This window comes from Drosophila eugracilis, unplaced genomic scaffold (genome assembly GCF_018153835.1).
Source record: "Drosophila eugracilis isolate 14026-0451.02 unplaced genomic scaffold, ASM1815383v1 contig_1765, whole genome shotgun sequence".
Taxonomy (NCBI): domain Eukaryota; kingdom Metazoa; phylum Arthropoda; class Insecta; order Diptera; family Drosophilidae; genus Drosophila; species Drosophila eugracilis.
This window is the reverse complement of record NW_024572605.1, coordinates 3,252,061-3,279,911: the sequence shown is the minus strand read 5'-3', so window position 1 is coordinate 3,279,911 and position 27,851 is coordinate 3,252,061. Positions and strand designations below refer to the sequence as shown.

At 42.3% G+C, this 27,851-nt stretch overlaps 5 protein-coding genes across 5 annotated transcripts; 4 read left to right on the top strand and 1 right to left on the bottom strand.

Moving 5' to 3' along the window:
- Window positions 1-4,097: 4,097 nt before the first annotated feature.
- On the top strand, window positions 4,098-4,858 carry LOC108108988. Its single transcript, XM_017217246.2, has 2 exons — window positions 4,098-4,558; window positions 4,621-4,858. Exons 1-2 carry the CDS (start codon window positions 4,216-4,218, stop codon window positions 4,785-4,787), a joined length of 510 nt encoding a protein of 169 aa, XP_017072735.1. The 5' UTR covers window positions 4,098-4,215; the 3' UTR covers window positions 4,788-4,858.
- A 1,001-nt stretch (window positions 4,859-5,859) lies between these two features.
- On the top strand, window positions 5,860-7,981 carry LOC108108937. Its single transcript, XM_017217190.2, has 4 exons — window positions 5,860-6,025; window positions 6,093-6,179; window positions 6,239-6,580; window positions 6,632-7,981. The coding sequence occupies exons 1-4, from the start codon at window positions 5,938-5,940 to the stop codon at window positions 7,825-7,827; spliced, it is 1,713 nt and encodes a 570-aa protein (XP_017072679.1). The 5' UTR covers window positions 5,860-5,937; the 3' UTR covers window positions 7,828-7,981.
- A 1,016-nt stretch (window positions 7,982-8,997) lies between these two features.
- LOC108109017 lies at window positions 8,998-9,506 on the top strand. Its single transcript, XM_017217289.2, has one exon. The coding sequence runs from the start codon at window positions 9,113-9,115 to the stop codon at window positions 9,383-9,385; it is 273 nt and encodes a 90-aa protein (XP_017072778.1). The 5' UTR covers window positions 8,998-9,112; the 3' UTR covers window positions 9,386-9,506.
- A 6,943-nt stretch (window positions 9,507-16,449) lies between these two features.
- On the bottom strand, window positions 16,450-17,378 carry LOC108108913 (trypsin beta). Its single transcript, XM_017217163.2, has one exon. It carries the CDS (start codon window positions 17,376-17,378, stop codon window positions 16,539-16,541), a length of 840 nt encoding a protein of 279 aa, XP_017072652.1. The 3' UTR covers window positions 16,450-16,538.
- A 3,635-nt stretch (window positions 17,379-21,013) lies between these two features.
- On the top strand, window positions 21,014-21,559 carry LOC108108871 (caltractin-like). Its single transcript, XM_017217089.1, has one exon. It carries the CDS (start codon window positions 21,014-21,016, stop codon window positions 21,557-21,559), a length of 546 nt encoding a protein of 181 aa, XP_017072578.1.
- The last annotated feature ends 6,292 nt before the right edge of the window (window positions 21,560-27,851 follow it).

Here is a 27,851-nt window from a genome sequence, read left to right as displayed (position 1 = left end):
GCCATTTCTAGCTGTTGTTGGAGCTTCGAATTTGTATGTTGCCTTTGACACCAGCTAAAGGGGTTACGTGTCTGCCACTTCAGAGGGTAGCCTGCCCCGCCTCCCAGGAACTCAGAGCACCGCCTCCTGCCTCAAAAATCCTTCACCGCTCGTGTGTCTGCGTCTGTTTTCGAACTTTGCAGTTTTTTCGTGCCTGGGAGTTTTACAGTTTTCCGGGGGTTTTCCCGAACTCCTCGGCATTGGGCATCTCACCCATTGCTTTGGCCGTTTTTCAAATGTCTGCGCCATGTGCATGCGAAATTTCCCAATGGATCCCAAAGGGGTGTGCCACACGCAAACACACACAGACACACAGTCACAGTCGCACATTTTGGCCAGCAGACAGCGCGATAACCTGTGCTAATGAAGTGTGATGTTGGCCAAAATGTGATTCTCTTTGCCGCTTCTTTGTGACTATTTCAATCCCCAGAGATGCGTGATGAATTCTAATTACTTAGTGGGCAAATGCTGGCTTAAAAAGAGCGATTAACTTACTCAGCCTACTTCTAATATAAGCTTTAATAAAGCGATTATATTTTATCAATTACGGACTAGTAATGCGTGAGGAATAATAATAATAATTCTTTGTAATATTTTCATACTTAATCAGTTACATTTTCATGATTTTTCTATTAAATCTTTTTGTGACTATTTCCAGCTGTAAATGCTTTATGAATTATTTATTATTTGTTATTTTAGTTTAAATGCCTATTTTAAAAAATAGCAAATGGTAATCCTATTTGCCGGTTTAAGGCTTTACTTGGCAAAACACTGAGAATTTTATATATTTTGAAGCAAAATATTTATTAAATAAAAAGAACAATAATATATATCATTCTACATATATTTCATTAACACATTCTAAAAGTTTTTTAGACATTTTATTAACTACACTTAACTCTAGTCTAGTAAACTTAAATTTTTTCCCTTAGTTTAACTTATAAAATGCAAATTATTTTTCATTAAATTAGAAAATATTTTTTATATTTTTCTAGCATATTTCGCAGTTAAGCAAACAAACTTCAAACTTGTTCGCCTTCTTTTTTCCACATTTTGAGTGCTTTCAAAGTGCAAATTTATCAATCATACGACACGTATGCCCATACTGTGCTCGTGTGTGTGTGCATAATAAACTGATTTCAATGGCTGCCACTCTTTATGCATTAATTTATCCCATATTCAGCTTACCGCTCACGCTCCCCGTTGTGTGAAATATAATTTTTAATATTTTTTTCGCTATTTTATATATATAGAAAATATGTATATATATTTATGAAACAAAATTCACATCTCGCTGATGTTGATGCGTTGTTGCTGCTGCTTTTGTGGCTGATGTTCTGTGTAACATTTAAAATATGCACAGTAACTAAAAGTATTTTTCACACAAATTGAGTTTGCTACAGCCTGGTGGCTCGTGCCATGCCCTTGCAAAAAACGCCGAGACACCCACCGCCTCCCATGGGCCAAATGGCAATGGCAAAAGTCGCCTGCGCCGCCGGTTGATGCTTTGGAATTGCCAATTTTGCTGCCAGTCAACGGACGCAGCAGCCCTTGATGTTGCTGCTGCTGCTGCTGCTGGTGCTGCTGTTTGGTGCCGTGCCACTGGCTGCCACTGGCGACATGGAAAATTTGCTGCCATCGCCAGGCGTCACTCAGTCAGGCTGTAAAAGCAACAAGGCAACAAAAACACCAATGGCAGTAGTAGCGCCACCAACACAAAGAGCCATCCAGCCATACAGCCGCCCAGCCACCGAGGTGGTGGCATAATTTAATAGAGTCGGTAATATCAATAAATTTTAAAAGCCTTTTAATGCGCATCGATAAAAATAAAGCAGACGCATCTTCAGCGGCATAATTATCCCAGAAATGAGCGGCTCAAACAGCTCGGAGTTGTCGCTTGCTTTTTGGCCATCATAAATTATCCAGCCATCTGATGGCGGGCATTGCAAGACCAAATTCAATTATGCAAATCGCATGTGAGAAATTCAATTGAAATACGATAATTTCAAAGGGGATCCAGGACCGTGGTGTGGGGCCTTAACTTACTGAATGTTTTACAAGTGTATTATGTCTCTGCGAAATCAGCTCAACAGTTGAAAAGCCGGAAAACTCCGCGGCTCTCAGTTTCCCCATGGAAATTTGCGCACAAAAGCCAAGAAAGCTAAGGGAAAAAAATGCTATAATAAGTAGCAGAGCGGAGCGATAAAAAGTGTGGAAAGCTGTCGTTCATATGCAACCGAAACAATGCAACAATGCAGCAGGCACCATCCAAAAGCCACCCTAAAACCACCCATCACCACCGCAACCACCAAAGACAATGTGCAGTATCCCCATGGCTTGGTGGTGCAAAAGGAAAAGGGGAAGAGCTGCCGCCTGAAATGCAACCAACGAAAATTCATGGCATTAGGGGAATGCCAAACGAGCTGGGCAACATAGCAACAGAATCAACTAAAAAGGAGTCGGGGTATTTAGAGAGAGAGATTATAGGGAAAGAGAAGGGTCGACATAGGGATATCCTGCAGGAATAAAGTGTTTTATTACACTCTTAAAATATTTTAAATAAAAGTTAAAACATTACTTTTAAAATATCTCTAGATAAAGTGCCTTACAAATTGTTTTATTTAAAAGCTTTAAGTTTTTATAAACCATTTTCCAAAGATAAGAAAGTAACTCCTATTATCAATATGATTCTTCTTAATGATTTAATAAAACTTTTTTTTTCACTATCAATGGGAACTAAAAAGTTTAAAATTGTTTAAAAATAAGACAACAAATCTCTCTTCTTCCAAAGACAAGTACAGACAGCATTCAAAGCTCTACAAACTCCAGCTTTCACCCGAAAATTCCAAAACAGATCTGATCTAAGCTGGCTTTCTCATCCAATATACCCTCAGCGCTCAGACTCAGCCACCAACTCGAACCGATTCCCATTAGACTGGGATATATAAAGTTCATATATATATATACATTCGTGTCCTGTCTGCCTTAGTTGTTGACGATTTGGTAACTGCAGCAGTTAGCTGCTCCTTCGCCACTTTCCACTGCTCTGGCTCAGTTGCAAGTCGGGCTGGCAAGTGCCTTTGGCTTATAAAATATTTAAACGTTTTTGCGGCTTTGGCCGCAACATATTTGCACTTTGGGGCCACGGGCAGCAAATGTTCGTCCTTCTCTGTTCTTCCTTCTTTTTCTTGGCCAAAAAAAAAAAAGCAGAAAGTTCAAGTTGCGCCCGGATGCATGCTATTAATATTGTGCGACAGCTGGCGGACTGCTTAAATATTTACTCAATACGCAGGACAAGAACTAAAAAAGCCACGGCTTGTCAGTTAGCCCCCGGGAGCCCTCCGATATGCTAATACGGTTATGGTTACTGGTTGCTGGTTACTGCCACTGCTCGTGCTGCTGCTCCTGCTGCGGCTTCTATTCTTTGCGGTTGTCCTGGAGAGGAAATTTCATTATGCCAATTACTTGCATCAAAGCTGCTTGGATAATTGACTTTGCTTAGCCTCGGCGTACCCCCAATCCCGACCTCTCTTTGCATAAGACGCCTTTTGCACATTAGCTGCCCTGTATGTGTGTGTGTCCTCTCGACTCTCTTGCAGCATAAAATAATTAAACTTAATTGACAGTTTTTCGACATCACCTTTGTCGCTTTAGTGTGACAAGTCAGGAGAAGAATACCTTGCCAGGACCTCCTCCTCCCTCTACTGCTCCTCCTAACGAGCTTAACTTTTTAGCAGCAAGTGCCTGCTTAGTTTTTACGGCGAAAAGTAACTAGCGCTGTTACTAGCCGGCAGTTAGCTGCTTTTAGTCAAGTTTAATTCTCGCAGGCGGAATAAAATACATTTTAAGCAGATAAAAACAGAGGAAAAAAAGTTACTAAGCCCAGCTTGCAAATGAGAAAGTGTGAGTCCTTAGTCTATCGTCTGTTCTCTGCCTTTGCGAGTGCTGATAATCCCAACAATATAAAAACAGATGGCAAGCAATGTTAGGTAAAGTGAGAAATACACTTTCTTGTATTTATATTTCGTAACACAGCACCCCTTACTTACATAGCTTCCATTTTCGAGTTCAATTTCCCTTTTTATTCGCATTTAGAAACTTTCTCCGACAAAAATAAGTTCAAAAACTCAAAATTTTTGTTAAAATTTTATTCAATTTTAAATTTAACCATTCAAAATGAAGTTCTATCCGGATGCAGACGTTTGGTTCTATGTGGACAAGCCCAGCTGTATGACCAGCTACCAGAAGTACCCGCCGAATCACAGCTGGAAGATTCAGGACAAGACCACATCGCGGAATATGTACTACTGGCGTGACATCGAAGGCGTGAAGAAGAAGCAGATCAAGCTGAGTGACCTGTACTTCAAAAATTGGCCAAAAAGTCGCATTCGACCGCAAGCCTGCTTGGGATTGCTCTATGCCACTGGCAACCGATTCATCCGCCTGACCCAGGCTCCACCATCCGGCTTCAAGTGCGCACCGTTGCCCGTCAATTTGGCTACAGCCCGGATTGTTAAAGGTAAATAGTTTTAAATGCTTGTTTTTGTATAATTTTTATATATTTATTTTGTAACTTTACAGTGGAGCTGCGCAAGAAGGCCAAGCGTGAAAGATTGGCAGCTAAAAAGGCTAAAAGGGAGGCAAAGAAGGCCAAGAAAGCCGCCAAAAAGGGGAAAGGAAAGGGTGGCAAAGGCGACGACCTCAAGCCTAAGGTCATTCGAACCTATAAAGACGCCGAAAAAGCATAAAAACATTAACTATAAATATATTGTAAAGTGTTCTAAATTTAAAAAATGTTTAATAAGTTTTTATGATCTTCCTTTAGCGCGTTTCCTGCCCTCGAATTGCCATAAGCTTACAAGGGCCACATCCTTTTAGTGGGCCTGCAGACTGACGGAGCTTTTAACACCAAAACGCCCCCGTACTTGCCACCTTTACTTCCTTTACTGGAACCCCTTGGGCTACCCTCGCTCGACTGATTGCCTGCATTTAATCAAATTAATTAATGGCACATTTCACATTCATCATTTGCCCGGCTGCATATTTTCCCATTCTTCGATGCAGCGAAAAGCAAAAAGCCAGTGCCTCGCTTCAGGCTTCTCGAAACTGGCACGCCCACGCCGTTTGCCGCCCTTCGCGGCTGATTGAAATTGCACGGCAGTCGCCGCTTCCATTCCATACAACTTTTTGTTGCCGTTGTATTCAGTCTCATTCTTTTTTCGGCACAAATCAACGAACTGCAAAATTCAATTGAAAATCGTTGAATGCAAGTTAATCAGTTCGCTTGGCTACGCTAATTATGTGGCCACTATATGGGTGTGAGTGTGTGTGTGTGTGTGTGGAGATGGGCGGACCGATATATATATATATATATTTACAAATATCCACGGGAGTGGAGCGTGAGCGAGTTATCTGGGTAACGTAACCAAATTATTTGGTTGTCGAATGGTCTGCAATTTAAATTGGACTGAATTGATGGCTTTGGTTGTCCTTACAAATTGATAAACAAACAATAAATTGAACATTGAATTGGCTCTGAATACGTTGGTAAAGTATAAAGTATATTCAAACTGAATCCGATACATTGATAAATGGCATGACGTCATCATGGATTCTTCTGGAAATAAAGTTGTCTCTCAGTTTCAGCCATAATAATCCATTTTGTTATTTCAGCTTATATTAACAATCATATTTATTGGTTAGTTTTGTACTTCGAAACAAGGCCTTGGTTGCTATTAATATTCTTAACATCAGTTTAGTAATATTTTTAAAAATCATAGTAGGCATGGCTATCTTAATCTATAATTAAACTTTTCGATTCAAAACTTATCTCTTTCAAACACAAACTTCCTTTAAAATAAATGATTATATTTAAGATTTAAAGTAACTCTAACTAACATGGAGAAGAAGACAGTGAAAATCAACAATGAGGACCGGCAAAGTTTTGTGGCCACTAAGATGAGCCTGCCGCTCTTTATGGTGTCTCGTAAGTTAGTTTATAACCTTAACTAGAAACTAAACTAGAACTAATATACTTTCCATCTTAATACAAGGTAATCGCATTAAAAGGGAAAACTTGCCAAGAATGGACAAGCAGTTTAAGCTGGCTGGCAAGCATTACAATGCAGATTGCCAGAAGGGTTAGTATTAGGACTACTTTGAAATGGTTAGTTAGTAATGGTTAGTTAATTAATCTCAGAGAACCGCCGAGAGGCCTTCAGCAAGGCCACATACGATCACTATCGCCACATTACGGGCTATGACAAGGCACCGAGAAATCCGTATCCAGAACGACGGCCCCTGCACATGGATCGATCTATGACGAAATGGAGAAGCTGGCAGCTTCCGCCAAATCATTATGGAGTGCCTCCGGAGCCCTATCTCCGTCTCAAGGGAACCAAGGGCACAGTTTTTGCCAAACCACACACAAACCACAGTCGTGTTTCCATCAAGCCACCGCCCTATCAGTTTTACGAACTCCCACCAGAGATTGATCGACTCTTCAAGCGGGAGAACTTGCAGAAGGGAATCTTTTTATCAAGTAAGTGATTAGGATAGGATGGATTTTTAGTATCTAATATTTGACTTCTAGATGCCCGCGATCGTCGTCCGACAACGCACGCCATGATCTCAAACCTTTCCGGCTGCTGGCGTGATCCCAATGAAGCCGGACCCTGCGACACTCATACAAACATCTATGAGATCGCAGCGAATGCCACTCCCATAACAAAAACCCCACGCCCCAATCCCCACCAGTTTCTTCGTCTGTCCTGTGTGCCCACAAAGCCTAGCCGGCTTATACCTCGTCACATCAGCATGGAACCAGCACCGGGTCGCTATTGTATAAGTTACCCGGATCTGTGTCCTTGTCCGGCGGGAAAGACCAGTGTGCCAGGTCTGCAGCTGCTGATCGATGACCAGAAGCGCCTGAAGTTTCGCCGTCAGCCGTTTGAACGGATTAGTCGCAAGAAACTCTGTGAGCCAGATTGGCGGCACGTTGCTGGTCAAGGACACCGGCATATCTTCCTAATGTCCCGAAAGGACAGGCCTAAGCCACCGAAGAAAGCTCCAACTGCTTCGAAAAAGCAGGGCAAGCCCATCAGTATGTTTGCCGATGCCAAGTATATCAATATGCTGAGCCAGCCAAATCGTAATCCCATTTCAATCCGGCCGTATCCAGTTCCTCCGTACGTACCCAAGATCACCTACAATTGTGCCGCCAAACGGATTATGAGAAAGCAATTGAAGAACAACAAGAAGATCGCCTTTAATAGTGGTCAGGAGCGGTGGAAGGATGGAGAGCGACCTCTCCAGTTAACCGCCCGTCAATTGGAGGCCATTAAGCAGAAGCTACCGGAGGATAGGAGACTCAAGGACTATCCCATTGATCTGCCCGAAGTGATTCCCAGTCGATTGACACAGGTGCCCGATCACCAGAGGGTCACCTACATGCCCAAGTTGCGCAAGCGCCTGTTCAAGTTCCTTCCGATTCCTGGAGCTCGTGTCTTGGTCACTGATAGTGATATCCGTCCGGATATTGTCTTCGATCCGGAACATCCCACTGGGCTGTATCGGCGCAGGATCGACGAGACATTGTTCTTCAAGGACTCTGTTCTTAGGGCAATGGAAAATAGAGATGAAGATGAAGAAAATCCAGTAGCCGAATCGCAATCTCAATCCCAGACGCAGTTGGAGCATCACTCTGTAATCCGGACTACCGTCACCCTGGTAGAACCTTCGGAACGGAAAAGCGGTTCCCGGGTATCGATCCATCCTGGAAAAGACTAAGTCGCTCTGCTCCACGTTTGTTCCATTTTTGAAATCCTTTTCGTTTTTGATTTATGATCCTTGCTCGAATGAATTCACGTGGCCACAAGGAGCCCAGCAAGGAGCTCAGTGCTGGCCGCAGGAAAATAAGCTAAAATAAAGATGAGAAAAATTATTCACTTGGAAAATCTGGTTAGGTATTTAATTGCAAAAGGGATTAGTGATGACGAAAAGGAGATGGTTTCGAAGTGAATTACAGCACAGGACTGGCTTAATCCTTGGTTATAGGTCTTAAACTAAAGGGGAACTATATGCAACATCATCATCATCATCATCCGTATTAGTACAAGGTTCCTCAAAAATAATGACTAATGGAAAAATCTATCTATTTTTAAAAGACTGCTGATATCTATTTAGCTTTAAAGGAGCTAGTTCTTCACTACTGGTAATAGACCGGGAGACTAGAGTTTCCTCGTCCTTCCGGCTTGTGCTGCCATAAAACAGGCCAAAGTAACTTTCGACCATAAAATAAATAACTTTTTTAACTGTCCATCTCTGCGTACTTCCCCCAAACCCCTAGCAGACACACACACACACGAAGACAAAAAGGTCAAAACGAAATAATTAAGTTTTGCAAACGTTTTGCGGGTAACTCAGAGCAGGGATCGTAGAAGGAGAAGGAGACGGAGCCGGATCCGGGTGCTCTCTACGTGTGCCCCGCTACATGTGGCCATTAAAATGTTCGTATTATATCTCTCCTTGCTTAGATTGTAAAACATAATCTGTTATCAATTATTTTAGCTTCGTGGCCTGACTAGCTGGATGTGGATGTGCCACAGAATGGGTCGGGGGCCAAAAACTTGCAAAGCGCTCGCATTGCAATTTGGGTTGGGCTTTTTTTTTGGGGTAGAGGAGCTTGGCGGGAGCAAAAGTTTCCAGACCTCACACGCTCACATGCACACAGATATGTATTTATGACTTGGTTAACAATTCTGGCTGCTAAGCAATTTTCCTTCTCTCAGTTCGCCAATGTATAAAAATGGGCAATCTAATCGATTATCGAACTGAGCGACTGCAACTGGGCCTAATTGAGTTCCACAGCTTTCGAAAGTCTTGCCAACTCAGCAGTTGAAAATCTTTTGAAAGATTTTTGAGGAATGACATCATGAGGAAATGGGGCGATGAAAAACTCGTCACACTTCATATTCATTTTGTTACTTTGGATATCAGTCCTAGAGCAATTTTTACGTTCCAACAATTTCTGCAAAATTAGCCGTCACCTGCGGTCGACGAAAATATATTGAAAATGGGCCTGAAACGTTTTGTTTCTTCTCTGTTGCGAAAGGCACCAATCCGTTCATCGGAGCCCGGGAAATTGGCTGCCGGTTGCCCAGCCGTATTCAACGAAGATGGCATGTGGAGTGCCAAGTTCATCATGAAAAAAAACGGAGAACAGGACATGAATTCCGGACATGTGGTCAAGCACCAGTCCAGCCGCAAGGACGCCGAACTGACGCCCTCGTCTGGACTCTCTCGCAAGCGTTCTTGGCTGCAGAGACGTACAATTTCCGTTTCCTAGTAGACCATGTGGTCAAGCCTCCTGAAATGTCAAATCTGCAATTTCATATTTAGCCCGCAGAACATTGCAGATGTGCCTAATTCACATTCTGATGTGCAAAGTAAATAATTGAATATGTTAATTTTAATATTCTCTTTGATTTCGTGGACAAGGGGGCTTGTTGCATACTTTTCGGCATCGCCATAATTCCTATTTTTGGAATCCAAGTTATTTATTGGGCTTTTTAGGATCATAAAAAGTAAATAACGGTTCAATATATCCCTATCAAAAATGAAAATGAACTCTTAAACAATTTCTTAAAAGAGTATATAACCAAGTAAATAAGTTTCGGTTCTATTTATTTGCTGCACTCCCCAACTTCTTTTTTCTGATGAGACTCAATGCAACTTTTGTTTACCAGCTGCTGATTAACAATGGCAGCAGTAGCAGGAACCTTGACTATATGGGCATGGGCATGTCCGGGTTCCATGTTTCCCCCGTTCCAGAAAAATTATTATGGTTAATGCTTGCGCCATTGTCGTGCTGCCCCCATTTTTCCACCGACTTCTTGCCTTGTTGTGCAAATATTTTACACGACACACGAGCTGCACAAAGCCAAAGCGCACAAGTAAAAGTAAATTATAAGCAAAGGCAACAATAGCAACGGCGGCAGCAGCAACAGCAGGAGTTGCCAGTTGCAACAATGATGCAGTACCATGTTGAAACGCAACTGATTGTGCGCGAAAAGTTTTTGTGTTGATGCCACGCGCTCTGCGAAGAAAAAATAAACAGGAAAAAATAGGTGGAGAAGATGTTGGGGCAACAAAAAGACATCGCCCGGTTTTCGGTTAACATGACTTATTATTATGGGTGCAAAAGTGGGAGTGGCAGTACGGACTCATGGCTCAGACTTGCCAACTAGTTCAAGATGAAGTCCTGGTGGAAATGGATCACAGCGAATGCCACAAAAATGAAGGCTCCGCGGTTCTCCCCCTCCTTTGTCATGCGTCTCACAACTAGAAACTAATATGCGAATACGATACCCTATAAAATGGAATGAGTTAGAATAAAGCTTCGTTAGTTTTATAATTATGAAGAAGAATATAATTTTGTGGCGTCGCTAAAAAGCAAGCTGCGTTCTTTTTGTTACCGGAAATAAAATCTCTAAATAAGTTTTTCATAAAGTAGTCGATTTACTTATATTCTTACGAGTTAATAAGAGCATTCTTTTCAATTTTGTTTTCTAAATTTTATATTAAATCTAACAAAGTAGGGAGTGCAGAAATAGTCGCCATTCCAAGGCATTTTTCCCTCACTGTCTTGTCTTGTTCTGTGACTTACTTTTGTGTGTGAGTCGGCCAAACAAATGAGCCACGACTCTGCCAGTGTTGCAGGCTCCTGCTTCGACTTTCTTCCACCAACCCAAAGCCCTTTCGCCTGCACCGACTTTCTTACCAGTCGCGCTCAGCATGGTGCAAAGTCTGCATTAGTCTATGAAAGTTGGAAGCGCGTCGTCTTCGGGGCTCTTTCTTCCATTCTTTGTCGGCGGGTTTTTGTTTTCCATGTGGCTTTTGTTTGGCTTCTTGTTGCAGATTTCTTTATTTACCGCTCCGGACGAAGTGGGTCATGGGGTCGTGGCGTGTGCAAATTGCAGTTGCCAGCGGAGGCGGTTCGGGTGGTCCTTTTTTGGTTTGCTAGTGGGTGTTGGTATTCTTGCGGCTGCACTCGCTGTGCGTGCGTCGACATGTCGACTTTACATTTTCAAATAATTTCTGATTAAGCATGGGCGGTGGGCCTTGAAACCCCCCCGCCACCCAACGCGCCTGAGGGAAATGCCATGACCCCCGCAGTGTGACAAACGCAATGGGTGCAGCAGCCACCATCTGTATGCCCCGCTACTACTTCTGGCTATCCCTTTCTCCTCGTTCTCTTATGGTCTCTTCATGGCAACATGCTGACATATTGCGGGGCATAATTTACCGTTGCTCTCGCCAGCTATTTCTCATCCTCTGGCCACACTGTTTCTGCACTTTTTCTGATTCCTCGCCCGTCGCCGAGTGCAACTAATTTTTGTTTGTTCGCGAAAAGCCACAAAGATTTATGCTTGAGAAATTATGCTTTAAAAGTTGAGCATATGTCTTCGTTGTTGCTCACCGGCTTAAGTAATTTAATACACTTTAATGCCGGCTCTGTCTTACGAATAAACAACTCATACCATCCCTTTCTGGCCCACGTACATAATGTATATTTAGTGTATGCGCATATAAAGGACATGCATTACGGGAGTTAGAGTGGGATAGATGTGTGGAAAGGGGCTGAGGGGGTTTCCAGGGTAAGAAGCAAAATGTTCATAAAAATGCAAATGTGCAAAATGGTAAGAGAGGGAGAGTGGGAGATCATAATGAAAGAGCGAGCGAAAAGAAAAGGCGAAAAGGTTGTGCATTTCGTACATGTGTGTGTGTGGGTTAATGTGCTGTTGTGTGCGTGAAAGCGCGTCACTTTTTGCGCTGACATTTTAAGTGCATCTTTGTGAAATATTTAAACAAAGAATAATTACACACGGCATTACGAACTTAATGCGGCTGAGTGCATGAAATACTCATATCCACGCAAATAAATGTGCAAGTGCATATGTGATTGCGAATGTAAATGTGTGTGTGTGTGCGTGTGTGGGGTCAAAGGGCGGCAAGGTGAAGGTTTAACGGCTTATTACGGGACACGACAGTGCATGTCTTTCCCAAACTCTTTGTTTTCTTCTTATCGAGAAGCAAGTATTGAGATTACAAGCTAATGTAAAATTTGAACCATCAACCCATCAACTAGGACATTGAAGTTAATCCTTGTACTTTGTCCGTATGCCCATTTGTCCGTTTAAAAAATAGGGCTTTTGGTAAGAACTGCATATAAAACACCCTATTTCCAATATTCAATCTTAAAGTGTTCTAACCTTTATAAAAACCAAGAATTCCTTTGTCCCCTTCCAAATAGTTATCAATATTTCGGTTTAGTCGAACAAGTCAAGCATCTAGCTGGCATGTAAAATGATTTTAAATTAACGCTAGGCTGTACAAATTGGCCAGCATGTTTGGCTGCAATTGCATTTTCCGAATGCCAAGCTGCATCAGGTTGACCCGCCCCTCCACCTCGATGAGCGGTTGTTGTGACAAGGACTTCGAGCTGGTTACCCATGGCTAAGCCAAAGTTATGGCGATTGCAGTTGGAAATGCACACACACACACACACATACATGGCAGGGAAAATCAGTTCGAAAATTGAATTCGACTGCAGCAGTGAAGGGCAGGAGGAGAGGATAGAAGGGAAAAGGGTTTTCCAGATTGGGCTGCTGGCATACCAAGAACTCAACTGGAACTCCACTGGCTGAGTGGACCCGAAGTGACTTTGTGCTTGCCATTGACTAAAACAAATGGGCTCCACAACATCTTTTACTGTCAGCTGCAACTTGTCGCTCTGTCCATTTGTGTGTGCCACTCCTACTTCCCCCCCCCGTGACCACTTTCAAGTCCGCCGATGACCCCTACTACAGCTTCTAACCGTCCTCCTGGAATCCTACGAGTATAAATAAAATAAATATTTATATTGAAATGCAACGCAATCGAGCGCAACAGAATTGAATTTCAGAGCTTTGCTTTTGGCTTTTTGTGCCTTTTGCCTTTCGGCCTTTGACTTGTCCGCAGCTACTAGCAGACTGGCCAACCAACCGGAGGAATAACGATCCGCCGGAGATGGAGATGGAGATGGCCATGGAGATAGAGCTTGGAAGATAGGGTCCAAGATGAGACGGCAGCGATTTTAGTTTCTCAAATTGAATTTTGCGAACTTTGTTTGGCATTTAATTGCATTGCAAGTTGCGTTGCAATTCCAATTGATTCCGAATGAGCTGAGTGCTGCAGGTGAAGCGTCCCCAAAAACGATTCAATCCCATTCAATTGGATTGTCTTTTGGGTTCGTAATGCGAAATAGTTTTGCTGTTAGTTAGTTGACACAACTTATGTGAATTTAAACATTGTTTGTTTAGTTCACTTGCCAGGTTGACTGAGCAAACTGAAATAGTGCCAGAAAATAATGCAGAGCGGCAATAATAACCTTGCGGACTTACTAATCCTTTCGAAGCTCAATCAAATAAATCAAATGGAAGTCAGACTATGAAATTGCTTAAGATTTATTCAGGGTAATTTATTAAAATTTGAAGGCATTCGTTTAATTGAGCAATTTCTTAAGGCATTTCAATAATTAAAGGTTTTACATTGCTTAAAGGTAAGGTAAGCTGTTCAGCGAGTCGTATACGTAATTTTAATTGGGTTTTCCCTAAAGAGGATCTGAAAAAAAGGCGATTTCGAAACTGACAGACTTAAAAACCTCTTAAGATATCCTTGCCACTCACTTGTTAAATATATAAATGTATTTCCTTAAACTTTTGTTTAGCTTTTCAAAGTCTGATATCTGGGGAAAATGTCCATTGTGCATTATGCAGTAGCCGCGTTGGGAGGAATATAAAATTACATTACTCAACAAACAAAGCAACAAATTATCATTTAGATAATACTTTTTAGTGCTTTTCAGCACTCCCCTTCACCGTCTTTCCCCAGCTGTCTCTGTCTGCCAGCCTTTCACTTACCTAACGCATGGAAATTTTTTCCATCTGCATGCATTTTCTTTGTGATACCCAGGGTAAAGCCAGTGGAGCATATCAGGCAATCAGCTAGCGGGCAATGGAATTTTTCCCGGGATACTCGACATTCCTCATACCATCTGAGCATTTGTGGTGCGTGGGAAAGCGCGTAAAGTAAAATGTAAGTGGCATGCATGGGAAAAGGAAAGGCATCAGAGAGTGGAATGTGGCGAGGAATGGGTAACATAATACGCGGAATAACAAAAGCGGAAAAGTGTGCAAAAGCTGTCTAGAGAAGCTGCCAGCCAAGGAGATAAGAGATGGAGCACACTTGGCAATGCAAATGTCCCTAATGTTCGCTTTATGTCTTTGTTTTTTTCGTGGCATCCCTTCGAGGATATTCAGGATATAGTACTTTTTGGTTCTTTGAGTGTCTGAGTTTGTATCAGGACATAAAATTGATTAGTGACAGAAACAGCTAGCTTGTCTCAAACTTTCCGAATACTATTTTTTTTCTGCTACGCAGCTAATTATTTGCATATTTTTCTTTTACCTAGCCCAGACGTGCGACAAGAACTCCCGGAGTTGGTCCTAATTTGAAAGGTTTTTCCTTTGCTACTTACCTCAGTAGGAAAACCATCGCCGTTTCCCCCTTCTAGCTTCTCCTGCTTGCCACAAAGACAAATGCAAATGTCAGCAGAGTGTTGGCAACTTTTTCATTTTGCAACTCTGCCAGGACTTGGGTTTGCAGTTGTCATTTTGCGTTGCGCAAATGTCAAACTTATAGACGCTAAGCCACGTGCCAGAGGGAGTGAGAGGAGGACAGAGACCCCAGATGCCAACTACCCGACCACTCATTTTCCATTTTCCGATTTCCACTCATACTCCATCCTCACCTTGTTGTTACACTGCGTGGCATGCCAATGTTGCACGTTCAAATTAACTTTAATGAACCCAGTTTAGTTGCAAATGAGTTACAGAACTCGAAAAACACATCGAGACGTGTTTAGTGAGCAATGAGCAGGCGAAGGGCCGGGGACTCATTCGGTTAGCTCAGGTGTTGGCTTAGGGGTACTGCTGACTTTTCCAGCACCCAACTGCATTTGTATTATTTTCTATGTCGAAAGGAAAGAAGTTTGAATGTAGAAATGGAGATATCATTATGGAATTTATGGTAGTTATCATCACCAAGTCATCAACCTATAAATAAAATTCTTAATCAACAGCTTGCCAAAATAAATCAGTTTTTCTAGCAATCATTCAAGAATCTATCAAGACAGAGCTACAAGCGAAGGGTTCAATACTCCCAAACTGAAATTTGAAATCATACAACCCAAACCCTTTCATCCCAAAGTCAGCCATCCAAAGACAACTTGAATTTGTTACAAAAAATCCCAAATATGCAGGAATAACTTGTATGAAATGTCAAGTTTTGTGTTGGTGACAGTTCAAAGATTGCAAAAATTTCCACACTAAGGTGTGTGGTGAAAACTTTTTATAGATACCAAGGTCTACTACGACCATCTTAGTAAATATTTGTTGTGAGGAAAACGAAAACGAAACAAATAAATATATACAGGAAATAGGGAAAGGACTTTCACTGAGCCAATGGCCTTTTACTTTCTGACAGTCATGCTTATTTATGACCCCCCGCGACTTGAGAATATCCTGGCCAATGTGCCATAGGGATTTTTAAGCCGCGTCAATTTATTGGCCGACTGTGTGCCGATTAGCCAAATATCGAGATTAGGCCTAAATCAGCATCGACAGGCAATCCAATTTCGTGGGCCACGCGAAAAGGCTTATAGACTAGCTTTGGTTTTTCGGCGGTTCGTTGACTTTTCCCGGGCTCTGGGCCAAAAACATCTAAGCAAAACAGAAATTGAAATAACACCAAAGATAACTGTGCTGGTTTGGTAGTTGCCAGCCAAGTGCCAAAAAAGTGTGAAAACCGCATCAGCAAATGCTGACAAAATGACTCGGCGACCGACGAACTACCCGTCCGACCGACTGTTTTGGCCAGGTCTGGTTGGCCATGTGGCTGTTGTGGTCGGTGTGGCAACAAATGCGCATGTGGCAATTGATTTATTCAAATGAAATCACAGCAAGAAAAGCCAGCCAAGGGAGCTGCGGTCAGCATTAGGTAACTTATGCACTTAGGCCAAAATAAACATCAGGCCTGGCTAGCCGCACAACTTAACTAGAACATATTCTATTTATATGTATGCATTTTGGGGTTTCCCCCAACAAAAACCTTAACTCTTATTGATCAGAAAAATTTAAATGTGTTTATTGGGGGGAAACTGTTTGTTTTCCCAAGGCATTTATTCTAGGTGTTTGGCTCTTTGGTAAAAGTCATTGGTGTCGTTAACTGGTTTCCGTTTGGAATATTTAAAATTGGAATTTTATTTTAAATGGGCTTTAAATCTATTTGTTTTAGTTACTAGATTTTATTTAATTACAAATTTAACTACCTTTTCTTTGACTTCCTTAAGTTTAGTCAAATCTTAAACTACTTTCTTTGGCCTTCAGTCTTCCTCCAGATTATTGCAATCCACTCCACCCAGCCAGCAGTCCATTCCAACCCCTTACACCCATCTGGGCATCTATCCAATTGCGAAACGCAGCCACATTAGCATAGACTCCCGGATAGTTGGGATTAGCGCAGCCCAGACCCCAGGACACAATACCATAGAGCCTAGCCGGACCTTCATCCGCTGGAAATCCCACCAGAGGACCACCGGAGTCACCCTGACAACTATCACGGCCAGGACGCGCTGCGCAGATCATCCGCTGGGTTACGGGCAACACCTGGCGATAGGCACGGCGGCATTGATCCGGCTCCACCAGGTCCACGTCCACGAAGCGTAGTTGCGGAGACACTGAAACTTCTGTACTGACCAAACTCTCTTCCGCCTGAAAGCCCCAGCCGCTGACCAGGAGACGGGTGTCCACGGTGGGTGGGTCCGCTAATGTGGCCAGCGGCACTGGCTGCAGGTGCTCCGTGAAATTGAGCCTGGCATGCAGGATGAGCAGCGCCAGGTCGTTGTCGTGGCTCTGGGGATTATAGCCGCCGTGGGTGATCACCTGCCGTAGGCTGAGCACATGGCCGCCACTGGCATGCTCGCTGGAGCCCACTCGCACGGTGTAATCATCGCTGCTCCAGGGAATCTCGAAGCAATGGGCTGCCGTCAGTACGAACTGGTCCCCGATGACGGCTCCTCCGCATATGTGTTGGCCGTTCAACTGGACGGATACTTGATAGGGAAATTCTGTGATGGTGGTCACCTCACCACCCACAATCCGCCCATCACTGGGAGAGGGTGTGACACTACCAAATGCCACGAGAATTACTAGGCACCCTAAAAATCCCGCCGAGTACATTGCACCGTCTGACTGAGGAATACTTCCGAGTCTTGGCTTTATATCATCGTCAGTGGGTCGGAACTTATCGGTCTGTCAACAGAGTTGGTAATTAAATCTGTTTGCCATTTGGTAATTTGGGGTGAAATTGGTCTTATCGCGAGATATTTGCTTACTCACCAAGGTGACGGAGACGCGTTATCTGACTTTGACCCAATAACCTTGGCACTTGTAGATAGAGCGAAGTGGGTCTAGCAAATGGGGGTTTCTTGTTTATTTATTTTTGAGATAAATTTTTTAACTTAATAACTGGTTTATTTCAATAAAAAAGTGTGGAAAGTAATATTCAATGATTTTATTAGGTATTTTTGAGTATAAAGTTATGATTTATTGGAATAAAAAGTTATTATTTTCATTATTTCAATCAGAACTGCAAAATTTATCGTTGATAAAATCTTTATATTTGCACATTTAGTTTTGTAATTAAAGTAACAACTTTAAAAAATAGTTTGTAAAGAGAAATAGTAACTCATAAATAACATCAGAGAAAGAAGATAAAGAAGTGTTCTTGCAACAATTTGTAGAACAACACTCTCTGGGCATTTAAGACAGGTCACAAGGGAAAACGAAACCCAATTAGATGGGCTGCATAATGTTCAATTACACAGGCTTCCACAAATTAAGTAAGCAAGGATGAGGTCCTGCCTTTGAGCCAGGATAAGGAGTCATATTTCACAGCTGGCCAGTCTGTGGGTGGGGGGAGGGTAGTGGAAAAGTTGATTCAGATTCAATGAATATGTTAACAACTCGTAGCCAGGCCAAGAGAGAGACATGTGTATCTGCATTATTTGCATAGAGTCAGTCAGTCTACTATTTCATTATGAGATAAAACAACCTGCCCCAGTAACAGCAACAACTTATTAGTTTAGACAAAAACGAATTGCATAAATATTCCAGAGGAGTCCTTGACTACGTCTCAGTGCTAAGATATGGGGGCAAAGGACAAGATACGTTGAGGACCAGGCAAGTGTCAGTGCGGGCAGGCACTAATTGTTTCATTTTGCCTGCCAGACAGTAAACAATTGCAGAATCCACAAATATATGTTAGCCCACACACACACACACTCCCGGTCACATATGTAGTTTACATTTTAACAAAATTCAATTTCCTGCTCCTGACACTTAAGCAGGGGCGGGGGCATAGAGTTTCTTCACATGCTAATTGCCTGGCCGGCAATTAATTAAACATGGCAGGAGTTAATAAAATGCAGAGCAAGGTTACTCCTCGATTCATACATTATTCAGATGAATCAACAAAAAGTTGAATAATCGTAGGGCATTTCATGTAACTTTTTGCGGTTGCATTTTATCCTGGAAATGTGATCAATATTCGTTATTGCTGAATTGGAAATTCGAATGGAAACAAGAAATTGCTTATAATATCTGAAAAAGAGAGTTTTTATATATCTTCTGGTATCGGAATATGTTTTTACATAATCAGTTTTCGATTTTAAGTTTGGTTTTATGTATCAAAAAACTAAAAAATCTGTGTAAATGTTGATTTTTTTAGTTAGTTTAGTACAACCCACATGATGTTTAAGTAATTCCACCTCGTTTCCTGCTTGACTTTGTTTTTATGTGCCATTTTATTCCAGAAATTGTGCGAGTTAATTGCGTGTAATTGAGAATTCTCTCAGAAAATTCGTCACATAACTCTCGTCAGGACATAAATCTTGTGTTGTGGAGAGGTGGTTTTACAGGGGCTGGGGAGGGGGATAAACTGGGGGTTAATTGCAGGGTAAAGAACATCAATTACCCACAAAAAAAAGAAGAAGGGAAACGCGAAAAGCCAAAGAAAAACCGAAGAAGGCAAACGCTTGCCGCAAACTTCTCGCCGCTCACTCCTCGCACATAAATTATGCAGTCAATTTTTTTGACTTTATTATAAAATGCGTGTTTATTATGCCATAAAAGCGAGAGGGCAAAGCATGGGCGCCGAAAAAGTGTTGAAAAGTGTGGTAAAGTGTCAGTATTAAGCGTGAAATTAATTACAAACGCTTACTTAAGTTAAATATTTGAAGGAAGCCTTAGAGCGACAAACAGGCTAAGGAAAAGAAAAGGACCTCCAAGGAGCCCCCAAGTTGAGTAGTGAATTCGACCGGACAGAGGACTCTTCTTTTAGCTTGGCCCAGAGCTGCCGGTAAGACGAGCCACTTTATCAGCCGAAACGAAACGAAACGTAACTCCACTTCACTTCCTTCAGTTTTCCAAAAATATATACTACAGGGCTTGCGTTTTCTTTTTCCCGCTTTTCTCTCTGCGACCCCATTTTCCTGGGCTATGCTTTTCTTTTTTGTTCGGCTTAAAGCGCAAGTTGAACATTTCATTTGTCATGCTTTTTGCTGCTGCTGTTACCTGGCTTCCTTTGCTTTTCAGTGCGACATCATCTCTCTTCCTCCCACGCATATGTTGCGCCAAAGTATTTGACTGATTGCCGGGGACAGCAGCAGCAGCAGCAGCAGCAGCGGCAGCAGCAGCAACATCGAAGAAATTCTAAAAAATGTATGCTAACGGCAGCGTCGGTGGCATTGCTAACGGTAAAGTGTTGCAAATAGCTTTTTTGCGTTTTTGAATAATTTATAAGATGTGTTTACTCATGAAACCGAGTGACTAAGTGTTGCCAACTTTGGGTGTTGCTGGATGTTGGCTGCTGGATGTTGTGTGGGCGGTGGTCGGTGGGTGGTTGGTCAACTGATGGCCTGGCAAATGAAACACGATAATTTACTTAGGTGCAATGCGGTTGTTCGAAAGCGACAACTTGAGATATTGCTGCGAACGATTTGAGTGGACGTTTCAGTTCACAGAAAGAAAAGCTTTTACCAACAATCTGAATAAGTTATGTATACAATCTGCTGCAAGGTCCTTCCAAGCCAACCAACAGCCATTTCCTAATTGTGCTCATTATCTGCTAAATGTGCGCAAATTTATGTGACGCACGCAGTTGCCTCACCAACTGATTTGATTACCCGTACGTGAAGCGGCAACTGCAAGGCCAAAAAAAACAAAAGGAAAAGCTGCTGGAGGTGCCGGCCCAAATTGAGTTGGTCTACCTGAGCCCACCAAGCCCTGGAAAAGCTCATAAAACATGTAAAATGCCAAAAAAAAAAACAGAAAAATGGAAATCTACTCTGCGCTCACTCTTTTATTTTCCCAGCCAAAGAAGCTCATTAAAAATTCGTAGAGCGTTCTATTAAATGTTCATGTTTTGCATAGAAATAATGTTGCCCAAAAAATAAAGGCAAGCGGCTACATTTGCTTGTGTGGGCGTCGTTTAGAGCCTTACATGCCACAGAGTTCCATATGTGCTGTTCTGCGGCTTGTAAATTCAATTGATTCTATAATGATGACGCATTTAATTAACCCATCTTGGGGCATGCAATGCCAATGAGTTGGAAATTTGTTAAATACTTAAAGTATAAAAAAATTTCCCTTAAGAACGAAGTCAACTTAAATGTTGCCCTTAGTAACAGTCCGTTGCTGTAGAGTTCTACTAACTTTTAGCTGTTTATTATGGCTAATAAACAAGCCATGATCACCACCCAACAACCCTCTTAGTCAGCGTCGACCACTCATAGTACTTTATTAAACTTCCAGACATGGAGCCCACCACAGTGGTCAACGCGGCGGCAATTCCCAATGCTAATGCTAAAAAACCTACTCAACAGGGCCGTAAGAAATCTGGGCCCAAGTTTGAGCTATCCGAAGCGCAGAAATCTGATATCAAAGAAGCCTTTGACTTATTCGACAACGAATGCACTGGCTACATCGAGGTCAAAGAGCTCAAGGTGGCCATCAGAGCCTTGGGCTTTGAGCCCAAGAAAGAGGAGATCAAGAGGATGATCGCCGAGATCGACAAGGAAGGCAACGGAAGGCTAACGTTTAATGACTTCCAGCACCTGATGACCATGAAGATGGCCGAGAAGGACACCAAGGAGGAGATACTTAAGGCTTTTCGGCTTTTTGATGATGATGAAACGGGGAAGATCTCCTTCAGGAACCTGAAACGAGTGGCCCGTGAGTTGGGTGAAACGCTGACAGATGAGGAGTTGCGGGAGATGATCGACGAGGCGGACTTGGACAACGATGGAGAGGTCAACCAGGAGGAGTTTCTGCGGATCATGAAGAAGACTAGCTTGTATTGAAAAGCTAAATGTTAATTAAGAAACAAATTTAATGATCAATAAATACATTAATTTTTCTATCTAAACTCTCGGTTAAAGGTCACCCTACATATGCTTCTATTAGGCCAATCAAACCAATAATTTGTCAGCAGGAACAACGGCAATGACAAAGATAAACTGCAATATAAACATATAAATCAAATCACAAAAGCCACAAAAATAGCCAAAAATCGAAGGGCGGCTAGGTATTGGTAGTAAGTCAACGACTAAGCAGGAAATGCCATTGAAAAACACGTAATCACATAGAAAACATACACACAACATCCCTAGCATTGAGGGAGAAATCATAGAATTTCATTTCAATGCTTATCATATTTGTGAGATTTTTTTCTATTTGTGTCCTGGGGGGTCGAACGGTGGTCAGCGCATACAAATGCAAAACGGAAATGACATGAGGGATAAATCAGGAAATTGCTAAACATCAAATAAAGCTGATACAGCTATGTAAGTGTATTGATGTACGGGAATCGAATAGAATCTAGAATCGAATCGAATCGAATCGCTTGGCTTCATGTTCGCCGGACAAACGTCGGCGATGTCAACAATTCAAAATCATTGCAATGATGACGGGGCAAACAGATGTGGCAGTCGCTGCTGCAGTGCTGCTGCTGTGCAACGAAAAATTCAATTTTGCAATATGACATCCGGCGGCTGGCAGACCAGCCACCCACACACTCACACACCATCACGGCGTATACTTAACGCCGCAACGCTTCAGTCAACAGGGCCCGTAGCGATTGACATGCCCCCATTGTTCGCCGGCTTTTTAACTGCTAATGTTACGTTGGCCCCTGCCAATGCCAATGCGCCAACTGCTTACGGCTGCTGACTGCTGGTAACTGGATACTGGGATACTGGGATCCAGGATCCTGAATCCAACATCCTGCATCCTGGCCATCTGCAACGCTGCAGTTTTCTGTCAAACAAGGACTGCCAATGCCTGTGAGTTGCTGCAGTTCGAGCTTGTGGCGTTAGAGTCAACAGCGAAGCTTTTGGCTCTGGCCAATTATGGCCAGCAGCATTTTGAAATTCGATAACAGAGATGGAAGTAACACTGAGTTTCAGGACGAATCCTTATGGCTTATGTGGTTGGTACAGACTTAATAACTTTAAGTATGTTTAGAAAGAACTTTTTTGGATGGAGATTTTAGATAGATTTATCTTAAGAACCGTTTCCATAACCATAACATTGGGTTATTTTTTAAAAATGTCATTAACCGCCTCTCCACTTAATTCCCTTTTCATTCAGTCGCCACCTTCAAGAGCGCACAACTCTTGTTGCAACAAGAAAAAACCAGTAAATGGCACTCGAGTTGCGGCGCTTTGGCAACTTCAAGTGAGGCACGGCACAAATTGTTAGGCATCGTTCTACATTCCCTCTCTCGCTTTCTCTACCACAGCACGTTGTCAGGATGCGGCTGTAGGGTTTGGATAGACGACGGGTAGGGCGGTGGAGGTTGGAAAATTGTGCGAGTAAGCAGCGCAAATTTAATTACACTTAATTAAGTGCAAAAAATTCGTACAATGCTATTAAAATGTGCTTCAAAATGGCTTTGGTTTTATGTATTCGTGTATATGTAAGTCTATGTGTGTGTGTGTGTATGTTGAAAGTGTGCTCGTATGTGTGCAGAGTAGTTTGCCAGTGCGTCTGTGTGGGTGAGCGAGTGAAAATGTAGTTTGCATTTATTAGAACATTTTTGTGGCAGAGCCATAAAAATGCTTTGCCGTACATTAACTTCTTTTTTGGGCTAAAAACGATAAAGTTGTAGGAGCTGAGTAAAAAACTTGCTAGATATATATGCTTTTTGGGGGAAGAAATCATAAATTAAATTGTTTTAAATTTTTAAATATTTGAGTTAAGGTAAAAACATGACTCGTTTTTATAAAATAAGAGATATATTCCTCTCTGGATAACTTTTTCTATATATTTTGTAATCTTTTGCAGATTTAAATTCGTGGAAAGGCAAATGAATTTTCTTTCAACTTTCAGAGTTTCCTGATCTTATTATCATTTTCCTCAGCAGTCATCGCGGTAAGACTCTTTCTGTTTTATAGTAAACGATGGTTGAGCACGCTGAATTACCTTTCGGAGGGCATTTAAATAGATAGCCCGAAACAATAAGAGGCATTAAGCATTTTTTTTATTGTTTTCCGTGGCGTTGGCTTTATGACTTATTTTCCTTCGACGCTATTACACATAATTTCTGGCTGCTCCAAGTAAATATATATACGGGTGTATATATATTTTTGTCTTATTTATGAGTTGTTGCCGCTGTCCGTTGGCCGTTGTTGTTGGTTATTTTGGGTTTAGCGCGTTGACAGCATGTGGCTGGAACGGCGGCTACTTAGCATCATCGCAGGATGCTGAATCCTTATTATCCTGCCACTTTCCAGTTGTCGGTCTTATGCTTCCTCCTCCTTGTACTCATCTTCTGGCCTGGTCGCTGTTGTTGCCTTGGCTCTTGGCTCTGACGGCTGTTGTTATAAGCCGCTTTTAGCCGCTGCTCCGACAATCCGCGTCTGCTGCTACTTATTTTGATTAAATTTACATAATTTTCTGTACAGCACCCGCCACCCAGCACTCCCTCAATCAGTCCGTTTCAGTTCTATATAGTATTTATTTTTCGGCGAATATTTGTTTCCCCTGCAATCTTCTCTTATCGCTGACCCATTAATGCATTTTCCTCTCGCCACTGATATTTGCTCAATCTTTATGTTAACTCAATTGCCAATATCGTGTGCAAATATTTCAACAGCTTGCCAGCTAACAAAAGGAGAAAAAAAAACAGAGGACTTTGTAACTATTCCCAGTCAATGCCACGCCTCTCCCTGGCAGGGCCCACTTACGACCACTGACATACCGACAGACAAAAGCGCCAGTTGAGTGTATAATTTGCGCTTTGTCTGACTGTCAACACTTTTAACCCATTTTTGTTGGTTGTACATTTTGGCTATGCAGATGGATCGAGTACAGTGGGGATTAAGTGTGGGTCTTTTTTGGGTTACAATGGAATTATACAAGTTAATTTCGAAATATAGAAAAAAGGAACGAATGGAATGGATTGGAACGAAAAAGGAATAAAACTGTTGCATACTTACGAGGGCTCCTGATGCGAAATGACAAGTTTTTGTAATTTTCATATTGAAATTCAAATACTTTGCAAATCTAAGCTAATTTTTCATAGCTATTATGTATCAATTTTACATGCACCATTCTTGCAAAGTACAACCTATCGTTAGCTTACTGTAGCTAACGTTTTTCCGAGTACTTTTTTATTCATTTGCTCTTCAGACTAAGGCTCTGTTCCTCTCTCTTCTTCCCTCGTACTCACTCTTTCTCTCTTACTAACTTCATCCTTTTCTATATCCTTCTAGCACTCGAAGGACACACAATTGCAGTGCGTTGAGCATTAACAGTTTTTCCGCCAGTTCGTTCTCAGCTCAGCTCTGCTCTACTCAGCTTGGGCTGTTGAAATAATATTTGCGATCATAATGGATTTTGCCAATTTGAATATTATTACACACGCATACATAGGAGATTACACACACACACACAAACACTCACAGGGCAGGCAGTCAAATTTTTCGTTCAAAGTTGGCAAACAATTTTCTTAAGTAGTCAACGCTCGGGGTAGTTTAGATTTTGCATACTCGCATGTGTATGCAGATGAGTTTTGGCCAGAGAACTTCATTTGCTGCTGGGGAAATTGATAAAAATTTTACTAGTACTCGAGTGGGTGGTGAGATGGTGGGCTTCTTCCAGTGACCGAGTTAATAATGAAGTGCGTTTGCCAAAAGTTGAATTGCAAAAGGGAGGCGGACCATGGCAAAGGCAGGCAAGCTGAAGAAGCAGCAAGATCACACAAAATAATAATGCCGATGGGCAAACAGTGTGTGGCATATTAGCTGGAGTTTGCCACAAACCAAACATGGCTCGCTTTGCCAACCAACAGCCAGCAACCAACAACCGACAACCAACAGCTAACAGCCAACAGACAACCAACAACCAGCCGAGCAAATGCAAACATCGGGCGCATTATCATTGCCGGGCAAATGACGTACAGAGATTAAATATTTGCCCGACTCGACTCTGTCTGGGCACAAAAACAACAACAACAACAACAGCAAGAAGCAACACTGCAGAGAGAAGAGTATCATCCATCCGCCCCGTTGCCGTGGCATTCTGGGCATTGCGCATACGACATGTAGCCCTTGCTCAAATATTAAAAAATAAGCAGCAACCTTCTCGTTCCTTCGTCCTTCCCAGCTCCCTGGCAACTATGGCACATAATATTCAGTGCGTTTATACATCTATTTCCTGGCCCAAGGCTCCTTCTCCACAGACAAACCCAGCGACCAAAAAGCCAACAAACACTGTTGACAGCACCAAAAGTAATAAAACTTTAGGCGTTGACTGACTGCCTGAACTGAACTGACTGACTGACTGAATGAGTGATGGACTGACTGACTCACTGACTAACTCGCTGAGTGAATTCTTTGAGTCTCCGGCAGTGAAATTCCATTTGTGACCTTCAAAAGGTTGCACATAGATATTCGTATTTATTCAGCTTTTTCTGGGCATCAAGTCAACATGGAAAAAATCATATTAATGAGTTGAAAGGAGGGTGGGTGATGCAGCAAAGTTTTAATCCCAACCAGGTTCGTTAGAGGTTTCCTTTAGGAAAAATCCAATATATTTTTCACTAATGTCTTAACCCGAAACGCGGAAATATTACGACTTTGTTTTAGCCACCTTCTCCTCCCTCTGCCAATACATTTTTCATTCTCAATATTCCGCTGTTGCGGCTGCAGAAATTGACAGGAATAAAGCAAAACTGTAAAGGGAAAATTTGAAAATCCGCTACTTTCTGGGAAGGGGTGGGAAATGGACATGCTATGCATGCTGAAGCTCTGTCGCATTTATTACCAGCCACACCCCCCCTGTCAATGCGGGCGGGCAAACGGGAAAAGGGAATCTATACATATACCCTCTCTATATAGCGTATATCCGACTGCCGTTTGTCGCTGCGTATTGCTACGTGCCGAATGGCAACTGGAAAACTTTTTTAATTTAAAAAAATTCTGTGTTCTTTCCTTTGGCAGCCCAAGACGAAGGGCGGGGCTAACTGGTTTTAAAGGGGGGGTCGACGCATGCGTTGCATTTGATACGCGTCCAAAGTCTGTTCAGTAACGGAAAATATAAAAAAAAAAGTATACAAAATATATGAAACAGCAAGGAGACAAAAAGGAAGAGCCGAAAGCGGCGTTAAAAAATGCGTTCTGCCGCGAGCTGTAAAGTTAATTTACAAACGAAACATTCGAACCGGGTTCCAGGCCCGGGGTGTCCAAAGAATCGGAGAGTCGGGTTCGAGGGTTCGAGAGTTCGGAGAGTTCGAGTTCTGGGCTGGAATCTGGAATCTGGGCAGTCGGATGATGGCAACCACATCGGCGACGGCTGCGGCATAATAAATGCGAACATAACTCTGATTCTCCGAATGCTTAACGCCGTCCCTAGCCATCGCCCTTTATTGTATTTGACCTCCTTGCCCAGCGAGAGTGGGAAAAATGCGTGTGCAGCATTGTTGAAATATGATTTGTCGGGCAACAATCGATATACAAACTTTGGTCACTCTTAAGCTACCCTTTTATTGCTTTATGCGATATTTTCTTATGTATTCTTTCTTCTTGTATCTGCTTTTGAAGACGTCACCACATATTGTCGCGCAGCCTTATTAAACATATAAACTTATAAGTTACTCATGTTAAACATACAGCTTCTTATCCGAGTTCCACAATAAATAAAATATCATATAACCAACAGGTTATGGGCCCAGGGCTCGTGTGGATAAAAAACTGTGACATTAATTTAAATTACTGTGTGTGATTGCGAAAAAATTAATGAACATGAGTGGACACGGGTTATGTTCCATCGAAAAGTTGGATGAGGAAAATTACGCGGTATGGTCGGTACAGATGAAAAGCATTCTGGTGCAAAGTGATCTGTGGCCAATTGTGTGCGGGAGAACTGTGAAAAATGAAGGGGATAGCCAAGAACAAAACGCATTGTTTGATACACGGGACGAAAAGGCATTAGCAAGCATATTGCTGGGTGTAAAGTCGTCGCAAATTAACTTCATAAAGAATTGCACGTCGTCAAAAGAGGCATGGGAGAAATTAATGAGTGTGTACCAGCCGCGCGGACCAGCTAGAAAAATAGCATTGTTTAAAAGATTGCTGCGAATGAGCTTGCTAG